The following is a 20,432-nucleotide window of genomic DNA, read 5'->3' as shown; positions in this document are numbered from 1 at the left end:
CGTCCTTCCACTATTCGGATGAGGATTCTGGGAAGAATGCGTGGCAGGGGCTGGGCGTACTCGATGAAACTCTGGGGATAAACCTTCTGGGGCTGTCCTGTCTTAGTCTCATAGACATAACCCCCCGTGTGCATTGCAATGACATTACAAAACTCATCAAAGACAGGGGAGCCAGATGCTCCATAGGAAAAGCATGTATCATAAGCTAAATTTGATGAACCAGCGGTTCACAGTCAAAGTATTGATCAGTAATGAGCTGCATCTCAACCTCCTTATAACGATCTGTCACAACCTTTTTACGGTCATCAAGTGGAATGATAAAGCATGCGTCAAAGTCTTTCAACAGTCCACTTTGGGTAGCGGGTGGGGCTGAGTCAAGCTCCAACAGAACAAAATCATGATAACATCCTGAATCATCCACATACTCATAGACAACTGGCACTGGTTTAACGGGCACTGACTGCCGGTCCTCTAGATCCTCATAACAGAAAGACACCGTGAGCTTCTGCCTCAGCCGTTTATTATCTTTGTCATGAATCACATGAGCGCATGTGAGGATGAACAAACAGGAGAAAGCCACTCCCTAGAGGAAAGCCCTCTTCTCTCACCTGACAAACAGAGTCAGCCCGGACCATTAACCGCCTCTGCATTTTCACTGAATTGCATATTTTGTTATTCTTTCCATATTCTACACGGAAGAGCTCTCTCTCAGTTTTTGAGTTTCCTTCTCTGTCTTGCATGCGTTTCAATAAATGTGGGAACTGTGCACGTAGGAGAGCGAGGGTTTTCATAGAATCTGCAATTGGACGTGGTTTGACCGCCAGAGTAGGGAAATAATTTAGTTTTGCCGCTTGCTCCGCCGTGTCAGTATTAACTGGCACATGCGTTGCCGACGGCTGTGAGGAAATGGTACTGGGACTGTTAATAGCACTGGTACGGGAGACTGGTCTCTTCGGTGGAGCACTAGTTTTGCCCTGTATGATCATGAACATTTTGTCTTCAAGATGTTTAACATCATTGGACCATTTCATGTCTCTGTCATCACGTCCGTTATCTGACAGCTTTCTCAGCGAGTATTTACTGAACACATCACTTTTGAAGCGTCCATCTCGTTCCAGAGCGAACTCTACCGTTTCTCCGTCAAACGCATACACGCTGACCTCGTCGGCTATGTTTTTAAGATTCTTATTGTTCAGAATGTTATACCTGATGCCCTGACCTCCTTCTGTCTTTACGTGAAAGATTACAGCCTTGAGTTGCGGAGAACCGACTACTACACCCTTTGGGGGTTCAGAGTTTCCCTCGGCTTTTATATATTTAATAGTCAGAAGATCATCTTTTCCAATTAACCAGCATGGACAGTGTGAGGCGACGGGCCTTTTACCTCTCAGAATCACAAGTTCTTTATGCGCTTTGTCAGTGTAATTTATCTGCAGTGCATCTGCGACGGTCTGGGCTCTGTCACACGTTATCTCCACTGGGGTTGTTCCTCTTCCAGTGCAGTAGGAGATATCATGGCTGACGTGATGCGCTGCTGCTTCCTGAGAACAGTGTGATAAAAAACAAAACAAAAATTCAGTTAGGGATGATCCGATCCGTTTTTTTGGGACCGATACCGATTGTTTTTCTCGTGATCGGCCGATACCGATATGTCCGATACTGATCTTGTGAAATGTTGCACATTTTAATATTTCCAAACATACTCTCTCCCCATGCCTTCGGCCTGGTGGAGACAAAAAGCAAAGTTGTCCTTTTAATCTGAATTCTTCTTTTCTTTTAAGAAAAGGAGATGGTTGGTCAGATAGATAAATACAGTAAAACTTAGGAGGTGTAATTATCCGACTTGAACGTAAACATAATTTGAAGAATACTTCGGACCATTAAAAACAACATTCGAAAGCAGCGGCCTTCTCCTGCATTGTATTTGACCATATCCGACGTATTTTGGAGAGAAAGTAAATTAGTTAATATTGCTATATTCTAATTTTGGAATGTGGGGATGACTCTTCCCCCGTCGATTGTGACCAGATTATGTCCACAATGTGTGTTTTGTCCACTAGGCCACGCCTGCGGGTTAACCGGGCAGCCAAGGATCGTTCAGCCTCGTCTTCCTCTGATGACTCCCCCGCTCCTCACGCCTCCTTCAAGGATGTAGGCAGCGAGAGAGGAGGCGAGAAGGAGGTGTGGGTGTCTGTGTTCAGGTACCTGAACAGAGCTGATCTGCTGCCCTGCATGACCGTCTGCAAGGCCTGGTACAAATGGTACGTTGATTTAAAAAAAAAACAACGATAATAGACATTTATTTAGCCCTTTAAAATCTTCATGCGATTTTCTGAAACTATTAAAAATCATGTTTATACTGCCTTCTTATTGAACAAAATAAACAAATATATAGATCCTTCAAAGATATGTTCGCATTGCATCACAAGCACATTTGTTTTGACCATGTAACACACTGAGATTCCTGTGAATGAAAAGTGCAATACAAAAAAATTCTAAGTCATCTTCCTAGCTCACACACAGACACACAGACACACTTACTTTAAGGGGGAAATATTCTACATTTGCACAACGGTACATTTTTGTGAGGCCTCATTAATAACGTGTCTGTCTGTCCATCCATACATGCATCCAGGAGCTTTGATAAGAGGCTGTGGAGTCGTATAGATGTGAGCAGGTGCAGTCCTCTCACTAACCCCCCCGCCCTGGCTGGACTCATCAAACGTCAGCCCACCTCCATGGATCTGTCCTGGACTCCCCTGGCCAAGAAACAGATTGATTGATTTCAAGCACAAACTCAATACAAAGGCTGTTAACTGTGAGTGGACGACCCAATTAAGCATTACACTTGTTTACAACAGGGTCCACCATGTTCAATTCATCAAAACATTTAGAGACGTACAAATAGACACTTCTATATAGACAAAGAACAGTACAGGAATTCATCATAATGGAGGTAAAAAGGGAAAAGAAACATATACAGTGAGGGGAAAAAAGGGGGGGCGGTGGGGGGGGATTCAGATTTTACGGGGGCCAGTTTCGAATTGCAGCCATCCGTAGGTGCCCTTTGAGAGCGGTTTTGAAGGAGTCAAGGGATTCGCATGTCTTAATGACTGTTGGTAGGGCGTTCCACATTTTGGTGGCATAGGAGCGAAAAGAATTTAGTCCCTTGTTTGTGCCGAATCTGGGTTGAACATGATTCGTTGCACTCCCTCTGGTGTTGTGGGTGTGGACTTCGTTAACATTAAGGAAGTATCTACACAGGTACATGGGTATCTTGGTGGAGTATCGAATCTTGTGGACCAGACCCATTGCAAGATGCTGTACTCTGTCGCCGACCCTAAGCCAGCTAAACTGTCTGCTGACCAGACTGCCAGGTAGTGAACCAACACATACCCTGCTAGAACCACGCTAACCATTGTATCATTTAGGCATTTAGCTGATCCAGAGTGATCAGAGTGATTAACCCATTAAGACCTGAGGATGATTCTACTTAATGTCTGAAAAACCTGTGCTGCTATATCAGTGGTGCTCAAACTTTTTCATGTCAAGGATCACCCAAAATAGAGGGTATGCACGTGACATCATCATCATACCTGGAGGTTATGCCTACTGAGTGGCAAAAAACTACTTTCTGGCCTTGACAGCCCATACATCCAAACAGAAAAGTCCTGTCTGATTGCATTAAACAACGTTAAACTCACTTTGACACTCACTTTATGCATGTGCATATCCTCTATTATATAATATTCTTTGCCTTTGTAGACAAGCAAACATATGCATTGCACTGGAGTCGTCTCACTTTGCAAACTACTAAACATAATTGTGCCATTCTGCATGCTTCAGTACCACTGTGTGTCACTGTGTTCAGGTTTGAGGGAGTTGAGTGTGGCCGGTCTGTCCTGGTTCTCTGTGTCAGCGCTAGTGTCTCCCACGCTGCCTTGCCTCCGCCTGCTGGACCTGCGCTGGTGTGATGGAATCAAAGATGCACAGATCAAAGACATCATCTCACCACCGGGTTAGTAGCACACGCGCACACAGACGAAGATACCGTCATTGTCCGGCCGGAAACTTTGGTTTGCAGCAGTGGAATAGGAACTTTTTAGGAAGCTGGCTTTTCAGCGATTGTAAACAACTGAACAGATGGGTCAGGGGAGCTCTATGGACTTGAACAACATGTGCATGAGGCCATAGAGCTCCCCTGATTGGTTGAAGGATACTAGGAATAGCGAGATTTCAGATGGGCCAAATACGGAGCTGGCACAGTTGTGTGAAAGATTCTAACAATATCTTACTACAATGTTGCCTGCCCTAGTACACTAAAACAAAAAGTTATTTTTGTTTATATGCAACATTTTCTCAAATCGAAATGAAAAATCTACGTTTTTCAAATTGATTAGAAAACATGTTCACAAAATATCGGTCAAAACTTCAATAAGTGGTGTTCTGTGACTCTCCCAAAATTTGGAACTGTATCGGACCCAAAACTCTTGACTGGGTAATGCTTTTCAGTGTCTCTGAATGAGAGCCTGACTATTACCAGCATTGCCAAGTAATTCCAGTAAACCTCTATCAGATCTGGATCAAAAAGACGTGTCTGTCTCTTTCTTGTCCAGGCTCAGAGTCGTCGCGCAGCAGGCTGAGGAACATGCTGACGCTGCGTCTGTCCGGTCTGGATGTCAGCGAGGCCACGCTGAGGCTGGTGCAGCGTCACATGCCCCAGCTGGAGAGATACTGGACCTGGCCCACTGCAAGGAGGTGACGGATGCCTCCATAGCCTTGCTGGCGGCCAGCGGAACGCACACGCGCAACAACCTCACCGAGCTCACGCTGGCCGGTGGGTAACAGCCTGGTTTATAATAATTAAATAACAATAAAAAAGGAAGGTCTGCCATTTCATCACCAGGATGATATCAGTCACCAGAACCAGGGACGTGTGTTAAGTCTTAACATGGAGTTTGAAGTTATATACTGTAGGAGGCGGGCGCATGTCTGACCAAATGAATATCATCTAAATATTGAATCAAGCAACTTAAAAACTGTCTGATATGCACACAAGCTTGAGTAGTTGTGAAAATGACTCAAGGAGTGTTTAAAGTGAAAGTCATCTAAACTACTTTAATTAATGTTACAATGATCAATTTTATTTAAGACATTATTTTTTTAAATAATACATTAATTGACATATCTAATGCTTCCAATCCGCTCCAGTGGTTGCGTACAGTGGGGGTCTCGGATCAATGCCCTCCAGTGGTTGGTACAGTGGGGGTCTCAGATCAATGCTCTCCAGTGGTTGGTACAGTGGGGGTCTCAGATCTGCTCTGCTCCATTTTGGGAAAGAGAACCACAGTGTGGATTAATTTGATACTTTTGGTGCAGGATGTCAACTTGTATGTTTGTTCCTTCCAAACAAAGCAGTGTATGAAACTGAGACAGGTGAGAGAGACAATGTAGGAGACGGGCAGTAGGAAATCTGTGAGGGAGACAGTGTAGGAGAGACAGGCAGTAGGAAAGCTGAGAGAGAAACGGTGTAGGAGATGCACAGTATTACATCTTATGGGGCTTTTCCCACTGGAAGCGACTGAAGTGTGAGGCCAGCGTTCAGGTAGTGGGGTTCCAGCAATCTGACAGGCGTAGTGACAAGCATGTGCGATCCTCTGAAATTGATCGCATCTCATGCCACGCCTGCCTGTGTCAGGAGTTGAATTGTGTAGACGTTTCTTTCTACGTAACAAACTCATCTATTCACATGAAGAGCACAGTGTTTCCTCGGCGTATCCAAACGGGTATGCAAGGATAATGTTGCTGCCTATGTTAAAAGTCCTTAAGAGCGACAGACAGTAGGAAAGCTAAGAGGGAGACACAAGGGAGAGGATTAAACTGACAGGCAGCTTTTACAACTTAAGTTTCAATCATTTGACTGTTACATTCACACTGGTTGACACAAGGTAATCACAAGGAGACTTCAGTCTCCTTATATTTTAAGAAATCAAGTCGGTCGGTAGAGCAGAAATAACCACCAGCATACCAACAAACGGACCACTATCTGCTAGGTATACATGTTCATGGATACACGTGTTCTCTTGTTTTGCACAAACATGAATGTGAATTAAGTTGTTTTTCTTTGTTGAAAGTTCAGGTATTTTGTCCTAACTCCCTATAAAGATGTCCACAGGAATTGGAAGGCTAGAAAATGTTTGGTACAGGGTCGGTCTGTGAATAAACTTGGACAGTTCAGTGTGGAATTGAACGGAAGACAATTTCTGTTGCCATGATCTGAAACATCACAGACACAGTTAAGTTCTGGTCAGTAGTGTCATAGTTTGACTTTGCCATTTTGACCATTTGATATGTTCAATGTTTTTTCAAAGAAAAAAATAAATTGTAAAACATGTGGTTGATTTAATTGTGTCCATTGTCCAAATTGTTTGAATTGAATTAAGAAATCAACACCAGTAAACTGAGTAGGCTACTAACACAAATATAATATCGTTTTTTGTAACACTTGACACCAGAGTGAGTTCATTGTTCACAGCAACCTCTGGTGGACAGTCTTTATTACTGCTGTTAAACTCAAGCCTGCTTACTTACGATTGGCTGAATGCAAGAATAGACAAACACAGGGTCACATTCAAAAAATCACACCCGTGTGAAGTGAGGGGGGCGCTATCACATGTTGATTAGGTGATTTAAACAAACGGTGCAAACAAACATTAAACGCCATTAACAAAGAGACAATATGACGTAAACGACACATTAGGACGTACATTTTCCTTTTATTGTCCATGCGTTTACAAAACAAACTGAACTAAAGACAAACGTTAAACCCCAGCCCAGATTCCCATCAGCTGGCTTGGTGGCATAACATGCTATTATATTCGCTAATCATAGGTTTCAGGACATTATTTCAATCTGGTGTGGTAATTTTCAGCCTTAATATCCTTTTCTCCAGTGCAGTCAGTGCCCAGCCCACTGCCCAGTTTGTTTTAGTGCCCACCACTAACATACTGTAGTCTTTGTCTTTGACCTGTGTCCACTGGGATTCAAACCAGTGGTCCTTGAGGTAAACCAGTGGTCCCTGCTAAATTAAAATGATAGAAAGTTGGTAGCCCAAACATTTAGACTCTCGTAGAGAGTGAGTCTAAATGTTTATAGACTTTAGGTCACGCGAGGTTAACAGGTATACCGGTAACACAGATGAGGAGAAGGAAGGAGGCGAGGTTGCAGAAATGTGTGTATTGGATTTTTTTTCTCATCAGAATACTATTCGTGCTTTAGCTTTTAGCTCAAATAAATAAATAAAATAAATAAATAACTGCAGAGAGCTGCGTCCCTGCGTCACTTCCCGTGCACGCCAGGTCCGTTCCTCTGCTCCGCAATCATCGCCCGCTGTTCTGGTTTAGAAGGCCAAATAGCGAGCTGCTGGTGAGTCAAATAAACAACTTTACTAGAATTCTACTTATATTCATATAATATGTATTTGTGTATGTGTCACACATCGTGACAACGTACACTACGCGTTGTGTGTGGTTTTGAAACGGGCTCGCTCTGCAGCACGCGACCTAAAGCGACCTTCTTTACTCCAAAGTCCTTGAGAGTTAACCACAGCCGGCTGCTAGCACGTTAGCTTAGCATCACCAATGCTCCTTCATATGGATGATGACGTTCATGTTCAGCACAGCAGCGACCATGGATCCAAATGATCTAGTCTATATGCTGTTGTTTGGATCTACTACTACGCTGCTAATAGTGCTATTACACAAGACCGCGTAGCTATAGCTTCACTTTGCTGTTAAACATGGCAGCTACTGCTAGCGTTAGCTTGTTTAGGTCATTACATGGGGGAGTCATGCAGTGCAGTCCACCTGTCCTCAGATGCCCTGACTGTCATTGTGTCAATAGTGGGGTTTAGGGACCCAGCCGTCCTCGAGGGGGACCCCAGCAAAATGAGGAACCGTTTCACATGAAGTCGCTGACCAGAAGTTAATCAAATGACAGAATGGGGTATAGATTTCACTCTGTATGCATACAGTATAATGCAGACAGTGGTAGACTTGTGTAGGCTATTACATTTAATCTATAAACAATCCTTTCTCATCGTGGGTTCTGGCACATCATCTTTTAAAGTGGGTGTCCGTTGTTGCCTAATTAGGTAACAATCTGGGGTGTACTTGGCATGGAAATGTTTGAGCCCTTCACGTTGTGACAGTGACAGTCGGCAATAAGGCAGTCTGTCCAAAGCACACACATTTCAATGTATAATGACAAGTTTGATCAGTTAGAATGCACTGTAGTCTAGTGTGCACACAACACACAGTGTCAGCTTCTTGTCTGTCCCTAGCTCCTTTCGGAACCCTACGTTAAAGTTTCTGACATTTTGATGACTTTACGTAGGGTTCCTTCAAGCGACATGGGATGCAATCTGATTTACCCTGACTTACCCCTGTGCTGCGGTGTGGGTGTCACGCTGACATATTCCAAAAGAAGCATATGAACGCTATAGGAGACAACAAACCCTCTGACCCCCCCCCCCCCCCCCCCCCCCCCGCGAACGGCTCAGAAGCCGTTAAGTATTTTTAATGTTTGTACGACCGTTTTGGCAGCTCTCTTCCTTCCTATTGTACCGCCTCCATCACCGTGGCTGGCTACCTGCGACAGAGCGCCGGAACTGGCTATCTGCGCGTTCCTGCCTCTGTCGTGAAACTGTAGAGAATAGTATGTGTGACACTGTGTGTGTGTGTGTGTGTGTAGTCAAATATGCATTGAGCTATGCTTTTATACTTGCTCACTACGCTATCTTGGTTAAAGAATTTCATCGTCAAAATACATTAAATGTCTTTATTTGGTATTCAAGCCGGTACAAAGGTTTTAATATGATTGTTTGCTTTGTTCAACAATGTTTTCTTTGGGGGTTTTTTAAGCACTATTGGATGCAGATTGTGTTTGTTTGTTGTTTGAGGAACAGTTATTGACCCTTTTCTGTTTTTAAACGGCATTCATCCCAGTACAAACCTGCACAACTGCAAGTTTCCAAACTTTACTACTACTTAGTTTCCTGTGTTGTTAAAATGACTTGTTACTTATCTGTGTGTGTGTGTGTGTGTGTGTGTGTGTGTGTGTGTGTGTGTGTGTGTGTGTGTGTGTGTGTGTGTGTGTGTGTGTGTGTGTGTGTGTGTGTGTGTGTGTGTGTGTGTGTGTGTGTGTGTGTGTGTGTGTGTGTGTGTGTGTGTGTGTGTGTGTGAAGACGTGATGGCTGCGACATTGCGCTTACTATACTCCGTGTCAAGGCCAGGTAAGATTTTATGAACGGAAAGACACATACTAGACAGGACAGGTCAGCTGGCTAGTGGCTACATGAAAATGCAAATAGTTTCACCTTTTTGCAAGAATTGATGGGGCACCTTTTCTTAAGCACTGCACTAGTATAATTGTACCTGATTGAATTGTTTGACTGTGATTACTATCACACAGCTGCCTGTGTGGTTTTGACACTGTATGGTTTTCACCCACAGGCACCTTTACAGCCAGCCAGAGTCTAGTGAGGTCATTCACAGTATCAGCACAGAGGGAAGGATTTAGTAAGTAGCATACACACACACACACACACACACACACACACACACACACACACACACACACACACACACACACACACACAGTAAAACCAATGGTTTATCTGTCACATATCTCTCTCAAAGGCCTAAAACTAAAGCTCACTTCATACTCAAATCCCATGACAGGTTATGTACCGACAAGAACTAAACTTTATGCTTATAATGTCTCTCTCCTTTTCCCTCTCTCTTTCTCTCTGTACAGAGTATGTAAATGCCCAGGATGTCCCTACAGATCTCAAGTCCATTACAGACCGGGCTGCTCAGACTCTGCTGTGGACAGAGCTGTTCAGAGGTCAGTTCACCATCTCCTCAGCTCTCATCTTCATCTGCTGTGAAATGAACAGAAGCATCCATACATTCAGTTCTCTGACCACAGTGACCATTACGGCACACTCCATCTCATGTTGTATTGTTAATGCAATTGTTAAAAAGACAAAAAATTGCATTTATATAGCGCCTATTATCCAAGGCGCTTTACATGGATTGTGCAGGAGATATAAGGCCTCATGGCTCGGCAAGTCTTACTTATCATTATCATGTGTTAACAACATTGTGTCATTACTCATTAGGACTGGGTATGACCATGAGTTACCTGTTCAGAGAACCCGCCACCATCAACTACCCGTTTGAGAAGGGTCCTCTATCGCCTCGCTTCAGAGGGGAGCACGCCCTGCGCAGGTATGAAAGAAGAATGGACGTTCATCTGAGAAGAATGCACAGTGGTGATGTTTAACCCATTTTGGGCGGGAACCCCTTTTGGTGTTAGCATTATGTTATGCTTTAGCTATTGAAAAATAGCAGATCTACAAGCTCATAGCGCGCCACCGAGTGGCGCGCTACGAGCTTGTAGGTCTGCTATTTTTGAAAAATCGAAGAACGACTGACATAGAAACATAGCTTTTTCAGAAAACTGTCATGATGTAGAAGACATTTTTTAGAATCGTTCCCAGGTCAAAATGGGTTAATAGATTAAACTTGGGTACACGTGGATATGTGTGTATTTGAACATAGAATCTATGTGATACACCAGGTACCCTTCAGGAGAGGAGCGCTGCATCGCCTGCAAGCTGTGTGAGGCTATCTGCCCTGCCCAGGTAGCGTCCGCACGCACACACACACACACACACACACACACACACACACACACACAGCAGAATTCCTACCCAAAACCCAACCTCTATAAATGTCTAATCCTAACTCTTTATCTAATCGTAAATATATCTCCATTTTTAGTAAGGCTGTCATATCGTTGCTATTTTGACTGTTGGAACTCTTTGTCGTGTGTGTTAAGGCCATCACCATCGAAGCGGAGCCGCGATCTGACGGCAGCAGGAGGACTACTCGCTATGACATCGACATGACCAAATGTATCTACTGTGGTTTCTGTCAGGAGGCGTGTCCTGTGGACGCTATCGTAGAGGTGTGTGTGTGTGTGTGTGTGTGTGCGCGCTAGCTTTTGACATTACATCTCCCACCCTTCCTTCTCTCCGTCTGTTCCAGTGGTACACCCATTTATCCGCTGGCTGATTAATCCACATATATATATATATATATATATATATATATATATATATATATATATATATATATATATATATATATATATATATATATATATATATGTGTGTGTCATTTTGAGATCTGACAGCCACCACATGGTCGATAGACAACATTGTTAAAGCCTCGTCAGTGGTTAATGTGGAAAAGTTTATGGTTTTGAGCGAATTACATACCAGTATATTCAGTTATATATTCATATATTTAAGTTCCGCATATTTTTCTGGTTGGCAATCATTAACCACTTCAGCCCTATATACTTCATCATACAACAAATAATGAAAATAGCAGATCAGCAAGCTCATAACGTGCTATTTCCACTATAACTGCGTCGACTATAACCTCACCACTACCATGACCTCCGTCTCTTCCCAGGGTCCCAACTTTGAGTTCTCCACGGAGACCCACGAGGAGCTGCTCTACAACAAAGAGAAGCTGCTCAACAATGGAGACAAGTGGGAAGCCGAGATCGCCGCCAACATAAAGGCTGATTACCTCTACCGATAAGCATCGCACTCGTGCCCGCACACACACACAAAATGTACAGATAGCCCATATTATCGTAATATAACCTCTGAAACGCACACACACACGTCCATAATGTACATAATAACGGCTACCTTCCTGGCCTTGTTTGCGGTGTACATGAGTCTGAAAGTGAGCCGACCACCGCAGCGAGTCCGACTGAGACAGATCGTCACGTACTACCCAGACTACCAGCCCACTGCGACAACTCTGTAATTCATCAGCGCTTGACAATGGTGTCAGTTCTGCTCAGTAGCGCCTTTTGTTTCTCATCTGACATCATTAAACTCAAACTCTGACCAGCTCACCATTCCACTAGACCAGTGGTTTTCCATGTGGACGTCTGGGATCCCCCAGAAATATGTTATGGGTCCCGAGGACAGAGCTGTTTGAAATAGGTGTCCGGAAAGTCAATTTGGATGCCAGTCAAATAAAACGTTTGAAAACCCCTGCCCTAGACCCCCAACAGTTCATCTTTGTCTGAGCTTTTACTGACGGTTTATTATAACATGAGTTTGAAAGTCTACTCCTTAAAACCATTGCTAATTTAACTCTGAACAGTCTATTTGGTTCCTTTTGTACACTCTTAGTTACAAATTATTCTTTTGACTTCATTCTCAGCAATGACCTTTCGGTTGAGAAGCTTTTCAGAAACTTTTGTCTGCTTTTCATTGAGCTGTGTGTAAGAAACCATCCATCACCTCTTGTCTCTGTTTGGAATGCTAATGGAAATGTCTTTGTTACTGTCTGGCTGGGTTGCCTCGCTTACAGTCGAGGATCATCTTTGTCCATCGAGTTGGAATAAACTAACATTGGCCCCCCAAGTATGTTTAGTTAGGCTTAATGGATGGACAGAGATTATTGCAATACTAAGAGTCACAATATAATATTGTGATTTGTTATTCATTATGACTCGATACGATAATATAGTGTCGTTTATTTCTCTGTTCATCGCTTTACAGTATGTTTAAGGCCACAAATCATTACATTTTCAGTGATTTAAAAAAAATGGCAAGAAACATGATTACTACTGTCAGTACAGTTCTGTGTATTGTATTGATGGGTTGACTGTACAACAGTAATATTCTGTATAATTTATTTCCCCCACCATGAAATAATGATTGCTTCAAGGATTTAAGATGTACGATCTAAATCCTATGCCGCTATTATGTTTATGTAATGCAGCTTTGAAGATTGTCACATTGTTATTTGGTGCGTGGGTGGAGTTCTCAGGCACTTAACAGTACGTGGCGATCTGTTATTTAATCTTTCAAATCGGACCCCTAAACTCTAGCAACCTAAACAGGATCCAAGCTGACTGGACTGTCACTCCATACAGTATATTAGTCATCCATGGATCTCACATGTCCTCATCATTGGCAAAAATGTTTTTAACCACATGAACCCTAGCGTCCCTATCCTGGGCTGAACATTCAGCGAGTCTACGCTGCTGAAAATGCAGAAAATAGACCAATTTCTGTTTAACTAGCTAGCGCTTAAGTGGTTGAAACATTACTTATATCTTGTTAGATCCACCAGCAATAGACGTATGAACCATTTTTACTAGGTTCCAACTCATGTATATATCCAGTCCTGGGCTCATAACAAGGTGATTTCTAGAGTTTAGGGGTAGATTTTGAGCTTTTCTCAGGCCCTACATGGTTGGCTTGAGCTGCTGATTTCAGACTTTGTTTTAATGGGCGTTTGTTGTTAAGAGAATTGTAAAAAGGTTAAATACTTGTGGACTTAAAAGTGATGAATGAATAAATTAATGTTCTGTCGTAAAGTTTTCAAACTGTGTGCCTTGTCTTTTCTGGGATATTAATTCTGTTATCAATTACAATTTAGGCATTTAGCAGACGCTCTTAATCCAGAGCGACTTACATTAAGCAATAACAAAAGCATGGCATACATCACATAAAAAGTAGTTATCATGAATCATGTGTAAACTAATAACGTAACAGTGGAGTATCTATGTTAACTATACATACTATACTATATAATATATTATACATGTGTACTATAAAGTGCTATGACTACATAAAGTGCAATTCTAGAGCTGTCTATGTAACAAGCTATAAGTCTGTTTAAAATACTATCTAAGTCTACATAATGTGCTATCTAAGGGGCTAGGCTAGGGCAAGTGCTACGGGCCATGGTGGAGTCTGAAGAGGTGGGTTTTCAGACTACGGCGGAAGATTGGGAGTGAGGCTGCAGTTCTGACTGATGGGAAGTGCATTATCAAATGAAAAGACATTGCTTTGCAATGAACCATGTTGGATCCAAAAAGTGTTCTATATCTTTACTATGTTTTATAGATGTTGGTCAGACTTGTACTGTCTATACAACACTGGTTTAAACCCTTTTTCATACGGCCCATTATTTATTGGTCATTTGAGCCACAAACCACGTGATGAGATTTAGCCTCACAGACCCAAAACTAAAGAATATTTTGTTGTCGTTGGATTAAAGTTTAAAGTAAATCAAATTTCTGTTGATATAGCCTGGTCTGTTTCTAAATCGCCTGTGTGATCCTGTCTAAGCGTAGATGGTAAAATCTTTAAAAAAAGAAAAAAACTCTTATTCCGGGTTTGTGGCTTTGTTTTTTTTCCGCTGTCGCTTTGTTTTGGTTCCCCCTTTTTCTTTTTAGTCTCACCAGTCGCTACAAGTTGGAATACAAGATGGATATACCAAACAAACTATTCCAAGAAGTACTTGAAGAAATGTGTCTGATACATACGCCACATCAAGGCTTTTATTGGGTAGGCCCTAAAATTTTGGATACCTCTGATACCGGTTGGTGGTGGTTTCCTGCCTGATGACTACAACATGAAGTAAGTTACTATCCACTCCCGACCGGATCATAAACTCGAAAGTGGTATGTATGCCTCCCAGGCTAGTTACCTAGGGTGAAATTGGTGACCTGTGGAAATATGTGAGTCTTGGATGATGTGGTACCATGTTTCTTTTCTTTAAAGACAAAATACTTCTAAATAAGGACAAAAAAAGCAGGTTGTCAGTTGCTATAGGTATAGGAGTAATAGGACAAACCACAGTCACACACTACTACACACTACTCCATCGGTTGGGGTTCAGCAGCAGCACTGATGGACAGTGACAGACCATGCATGCTATCTATGATACTGTCATTCTACCTTCAGTTCAAACTATAATGAGAATAACTGCCAGGCTGGAATCAATGGGATTACAGACAGAGACAACATAATTCCATTGATTCTAGCATGGCAGTCTGGTCAATCAATCAAGAAGTGTTTCTAAACACCCTCATGGTGGTGCTATAACAGCCCACTTCGCATAATAGCTCTTGAAGGTTGTACAAACAAAAACAAAACAGAAATCCCTTGGATTCCTTTGATCTTGCTGCAACCGACCATATTTTGCGAATGCTGGACTTTCATTGTGACTATTATTATTATTACTAATATACAGTTACTAATATACAGGTAAATGTGCATTATTATTATTAGTAGTAGCCTAGTAGTAATTAGCAGTTTTTGTAGTAGTAGTAGTAGTGCATACACACACACACAGAGGAAATGTTTTTTGAGCTAAATGAAGCATGTGAGTTTTAATTGGAATGTTTTGTGATGACTCTTGTGCTGGAGCTATCTGTCTGCTCCCAGCACCTGACAGCCACTATTCAGCAGCACTGTGGCCTGACTGGCTCCATATACAAGTAAGTGTAGTCTACTGTCTGTCCAATATCATATTTCAACATCTTGTTTGCTCTCATGCATGGATAGCCTACGCTGTGCTGACTTGTTTGTGCCAGTGGGGAGGAAGGATGTTGTGTGTTACCAGATCGACTATTTGGTGGCCAGGACCCTCTAACTCCATCATTCCTTTTATGCTCTACTCGTGTCTCAGTGAGCGGGAGCTTTAATGGAACCCTTGTGGAGCGGTCGTGGACAGAGGTGGAGAAATGGGTGCTGGTGACCGTGTTGGGAGTGGAGATGACCATGGGAGTTGTGGGCAACTGTCTCGTTCTGCTGGTCAAAGTCATGGTAGGATCTCTCTGATTCTCTGTCTTGTTACTGTACCTAAAAAGAACAAAAGTACAATAAAGCACGCACATCCCCTCACTTAAAGTCAGGTGCCGGGTCGACGTAGTGACAATAGAACAAAAAGTAAGGTCTGCACACTGAGTAGACTCGAAAGGTCATGTCCACTATGGTGTAAGGAACCTTAAATAAATATTGTTTAAGCTTTGGAGCATTACTCAGTGTTACTACTGGGGAAGGATCAACATATGGAATGTCAGAACAGGTTCTGACATATATCGACCACCTTACTTTTTGTTCTGTTGTACCTACTCACAGGCTCTGTCTACTGTGACCGCCAGACTGTCTGTCTTTCTCTCTCTTAGTCCCCAGAACCGGCAACAATTTATCCCCCTCCTCCCTCTGTCTGTCTCTCTCCATCTCTCTTTGTCTTTCTCAGTGCAGGGGTCAGTTTTCCTGTTGTTATTGGCTTCCCTTCATCAGTCTCTCCCTGTCAGACCTAGGTACAGTATACATATCGTCGTCAGAATGTTATTTAGAAAGGTATCAAGGGTCATGTCATGCTTAACTGGTAGTGATCATACAGTAGATCAGTGGTGGTCACCAACGTCCGTTTTTTACAATATCAACGCTCATTTCCTTACACAGAGGGACATTTAAAAATAAGAAAACTAAATATATATATTAACCACTTTGAAACTGGTGTCTCTATATTGGGCAGTTGTAAAAAATGTTCAACAAAACAAAACAAAAAACTATTTCCTATATTTTAGATTGGGGTCCTTGGGATCTGCATTGTTAAATCTAATGACAGTGTTCTTGCAGGCTGCTCTCTCCTCATCATCTCTGGCTCACTGATGGCCATGGTGACCGGAGGTCAAAGGTCACCATGGTGCGAGGTTGTCAGCCTGCTGAAGTTCGCCTTCATCACCTCCTCCATAGGAAGCATAGGTAATGACCACCAATGATACATGCACGCACGCACGCACGCACGCACGCACGCACGCACGCACGCACGCACGCACGCACACACACACACACACACACCCTCATAGGTAATACACAAAGACACATGCACACATGTCATGCATGATCCATCCATCTTGCATGTAGGACTGTAGTACAGAAATGACTTGTACATGCAGATTCCTCCAAAGTCAAAGAAATCACAGTATGATTTGGAAAATGGTCATAGTCAAAGCCAAAGTACAAACATTCCAGACCACAGCCAACACATGGCATACTTGTCAGCCAATCCATTTCCCTGGGATTCCCTTGTGCTGTTTTCTTGCTGTTCTCCCGTTATGCTTTTGCGTAAATGTCTTGATAAAATCCCAAAGTAAACCATGTTTTATTGTATGAACTGAACTGTGGTTGGGAATAGCGTTCCTTCCACAGACTGGTGGTCTACTTATCATGCGTTTCCTGTCCTTTCTCCTTCCATCAAAGCCATCCTGTGTGTGCAGCGGGTGACGGGCATGGCCTCCATAAGACGTAGCTTCTCAGTGGTCATGGTGACAGCCTCCCTGGTGTCCTGGGTGACTGGGGTGGTGTTTGGGAGCGTGCCTGTTGTCTACGCTTGGATCAAGTACTCAATGGACCTTAACCACTTTCTACCTGGTGTCATTTAGGCAGCAATTGTCAAACATGTCCGAATCTACAAGCTCATGATACTTTGTGAGCTTGTAGATCAACCATTTAACATTTTTGAAAGGTTAAAAATTAGAACACATTGGCTGCATAACTTCCGATATCCAATATAAAAAGTCAAATAATGGCCAATATATTGGTTTCAGGCTCTAGGCATGGGTAGTGGGTACAGATGTAGATGTGTGGTGTCTTTCTCCATTGTGCTGCTCTATGGCAGGTACGACCCAGCAGAGATGCTGTGCGCCGTGTTCTGGGAGAGCAGCTACTCCGACATGCTGGTGTACATCCTTTGTGCTTTCTCCGTCTGTATCTTTGTCCCGTTCCTCATCATCCTCATCTGCACTATGCTGACCGCCGTCACCGACTGTTGGTGCTCAAACTGTGACAGGTATATAACATCGACTAAATGCTAAAATAATCTATCCTCTGTTTGACGTTCTCTACCTAATTTCTACTTACATCTTCTTTGTGCTCTGCTACTATCTGTCCCATGTCTGTCCACGATCTGTCCTGTGTCTCAGGGACGATGAAGACCTGTCCTGTGTCACTCCTCTCTTGGTGTCCTTCTACCTTCTTTGCTACACTCCCTTTGCTGTGTCAGAGGTGTGACGCACGCACGCACGCACACACACACGCACACACAGACAGACAGACAGACATACGCGTGTGATCATGCCAACAGTTTCCTGTGTTAACATGCATATCGATCGAACTGTTGACTGGATTCAAATTCAAAAACAGCAAAAGTAGCTTGCCGATCTAATACTTTTGATACTTTTGAGTGATGCTGTAGTATGATCAAGTAGGCCGTTCATTTAAAATAATTGGTGGGGGTCCCTGGGGGGTCCCCGGAACATCCAGACCCCCAGGAACGCGCCCCGGGTTCCGGCGAGCCGCCCCGCGTCCAAAACGGTTGAGAAATGACAGTTACACGAGTTACCGTGTGGCGGTCGACAGGGGTTCCCTGTACTGTACTGTACTGTACTGTACTGTACTGTACTGTCACACCCGAAATCATAGTTAATATGTGTGTGTGTACGTGTGTTAGGCTGCACAACACAGCCAGCAAGGGACCCAGGGACACGGCCAGCCAGGGACACAGCCAGCCAGAGACACAAAGCTCCCTATAGGAGTGGTTGCACCACTCAAAAAGTTAAAATATAGAGATTTTTGAGATTTGCCTTGCAGCAAGGCCGACATTGACGATAACACGTTATTGTCAATGTCGTCCGGAATCCTCCAAAACCGTTACTTTTCAGGAAATGGAGGGTCTTTTTTAGGCCACGGTCATTTTTATACATGGGATGAATTAAAGTTTGTTTGAATGCATTTTCAAAGTGGCAATGTTAGTTTATAAAATAATTCACCCGTAGCTGCTTACGAGTGTTGCACACTGAAGATAGCACATTTACAAGCCCACATGTTGTGCTGCGAGACATTGTGAGCTTGTTGATGTGCTATTTTTGGTTCGTGACACAGCGGGCAAAATAATAACTGTTCACACGTGCGCAGCCCGGCGTGGCCTCAGAGCTGACGTGGACAGCTAAATCTGTCTCCACTCATATGCTCTCTCTTTCTCTCTGTATCTATCTCTCTCTCTCTCTCATTCACTATCAGCTTATCCTCCTTGGTAGGCTGGATCTGTCACCAGCTCCTGATTGGCTAAGGACCCTGTCATCAGTGATGTCATATCTAAACTGTGGGCTGAACCCCCTGATCTACTGCACCAATCACGACTTCCGACAAGCAGGATTGGCATTGCTGTGGACCAGTAGGAAGCCATTTTCAGACCCTGTACTGACTGGCATCACTAAACTGAACTTTTAATGATATTCACCAAGTTTAAATGTGGTGTTTTTTTAAATGGTTAAAGACAATAATTGCTATAGTGTTTGTTCCATATTAGAGGTCTCTCTGTCTCTCCAGCTCTTTAGTAAACAGAAAATACATTTACACTTTGGGATTTTTGGGGGAACTGTCTGCAATTTTCTTTTTGTTTAGTTACATTACTTCCAGTTTCACTTGTTTATTCTGTATTCGGTATGGGTTCTCTATCCTAATTGTATGAAATGGTATCACAACCTGAAAATGAATTTTGAATACTAAAGAGCTGGGGAGACAGCAGTTTTTGAACAAACTCTGTAGCAATGATTATTACTTCACTTACACCACCTTAAACCGAGTACAGTAGGAAGATTATCAAGATGTCTTATTTGTATTTATTTTTTATACTTTATAGTACATTTTGTCTACAGTATAATGCTTCATGATGAAAAACATGAATCCACATTGCACTTTTAATTCACAACTGATACCATGTATTAATTTGTGGTTGAGATATCCACTTCTCATTATTGTGAAGTACTGAACATCCTGCTGCTGAACAAACTGTATAGGATATCTGAAAGTATCATTAAAGTCCAAACAAGCTTGTTGTTCTTTGGTCAAACAAAGAAGACATCATCTCTAAAGAGTAAAATCCTAGGTGTTAATTTAAATCAGAGAGTGGGCATACAGTGGAGCGCACATCTCAACCAGCGAATCACTGACTTCATATTGATGACATCAGTGTAAAACTCAAGACCAGACTGATCAGTGGACTGGTGGGGGCAGTGGTTTGAGATTTACAGTATCAACTCAAGAAATGTAAGAAATATTCTCTCACACACACACACACACACACACACACACACACACACACACACACACACACCACAATATGCGGATGCGGTAATAGTTTGGCATGTACTTCCTTGACCTAATGCCAAGTAGAAGACATTTCAGTCCATCGTGGTTTACACACACACACACACACACACACACACACACACACACACAGTGTAATGACCCTTTACATGAGTAAAGGTCATAAATGCATTTCTTTGCAAATGAACCAAATGGACCCAGTTCCATTTGTACACTCTCCTTAGAGTTTTCCTTAAAAATGTTATCCCACTATTTTGCAACAGATCTTTTCACCCAGTGTCAATTATCTAATGTAATCCTGGGCGCTACACTTCCTCTGCCAACCTGGGGAGGGCAGCGGACTGATAGCATGCTTCCT

General features: G+C 42.8%; 3 protein-coding genes across 3 annotated transcripts; all 3 read left to right on the top strand.

Annotated features, from left to right (window-relative positions):
• Nucleotides 1-3,268: 3,268 nt before the first annotated feature.
• Nucleotides 3,269-4,912, top strand: LOC306921168 (F-box/LRR-repeat protein 19-like; the record flags this gene model as incomplete). The annotated part of the gene is made up of 3 exons (XM_079498280.1): nt 3,269-3,377; nt 3,872-4,018; nt 4,617-4,912. 3 exons carry the CDS (start codon nt 3,269-3,271, stop codon nt 4,760-4,762), a joined length of 402 nt encoding a protein of 133 aa, XP_079354406.1. The 3' UTR covers nt 4,763-4,912.
• Nucleotides 4,913-7,309: 2,397 nt separating this feature from the next.
• ndufs8a (NADH:ubiquinone oxidoreductase core subunit S8a) lies at nt 7,310-13,485 on the top strand. Its single transcript, XM_079498184.1, has 8 exons — nt 7,310-7,425; nt 9,245-9,292; nt 9,513-9,578; nt 9,817-9,906; nt 10,184-10,292; nt 10,645-10,708; nt 10,906-11,034; nt 11,547-13,485. Exons 2-8 carry the CDS (start codon nt 9,250-9,252, stop codon nt 11,676-11,678), a joined length of 633 nt encoding a protein of 210 aa, XP_079354310.1. The 5' UTR covers nt 7,310-7,425; nt 9,245-9,249; the 3' UTR covers nt 11,679-13,485.
• Nucleotides 11,930-19,517, top strand: LOC306921167 (uncharacterized protein; the record flags this gene model as incomplete). The annotated part of the gene is made up of 8 exons (XM_079498279.1): nt 11,930-11,948; nt 15,585-15,721; nt 16,158-16,221; nt 16,544-16,669; nt 17,168-17,306; nt 17,586-17,756; nt 17,890-17,971; nt 18,986-19,517. The coding sequence occupies 8 exons, from the start codon at nt 11,930-11,932 to the stop codon at nt 19,193-19,195; spliced, it is 948 nt and encodes a 315-aa protein (XP_079354405.1). The 3' UTR covers nt 19,196-19,517.
• Nucleotides 19,518-20,432: the final 915 nt, after the last annotated feature.

This window comes from Electrona antarctica, assembly GCF_951216825.1.
Source record: "Electrona antarctica genome assembly, chromosome: 4".
Taxonomy (NCBI): Eukaryota; Metazoa; Chordata; class Actinopteri; order Myctophiformes; family Myctophidae; genus Electrona; species Electrona antarctica.
The sequence above is the reverse complement of the archived record's forward strand: the minus strand, read 5'-3'. Positions and strand labels throughout refer to the sequence as shown.

Excerpts from the sequence above, each read along its gene's own strand:
- ndufs8a (XM_079498184.1), top strand. The coding sequence starts at position 9,250 with ATGGCTGCGACATTGCGCTTACTATACTCCGTGTCAAGGCCAG. Across the intron at positions 9,907-10,183 it reads GTGGACAGAGCTGTTCAGAG|GACTGGGTATGACCATGAGT; the intron begins GTCAGTTCACCA and ends ATTACTCATTAG. Across the intron at positions 10,293-10,644 it reads GGGGAGCACGCCCTGCGCAG|GTACCCTTCAGGAGAGGAGC; the intron begins GTATGAAAGAAG and ends GTGATACACCAG.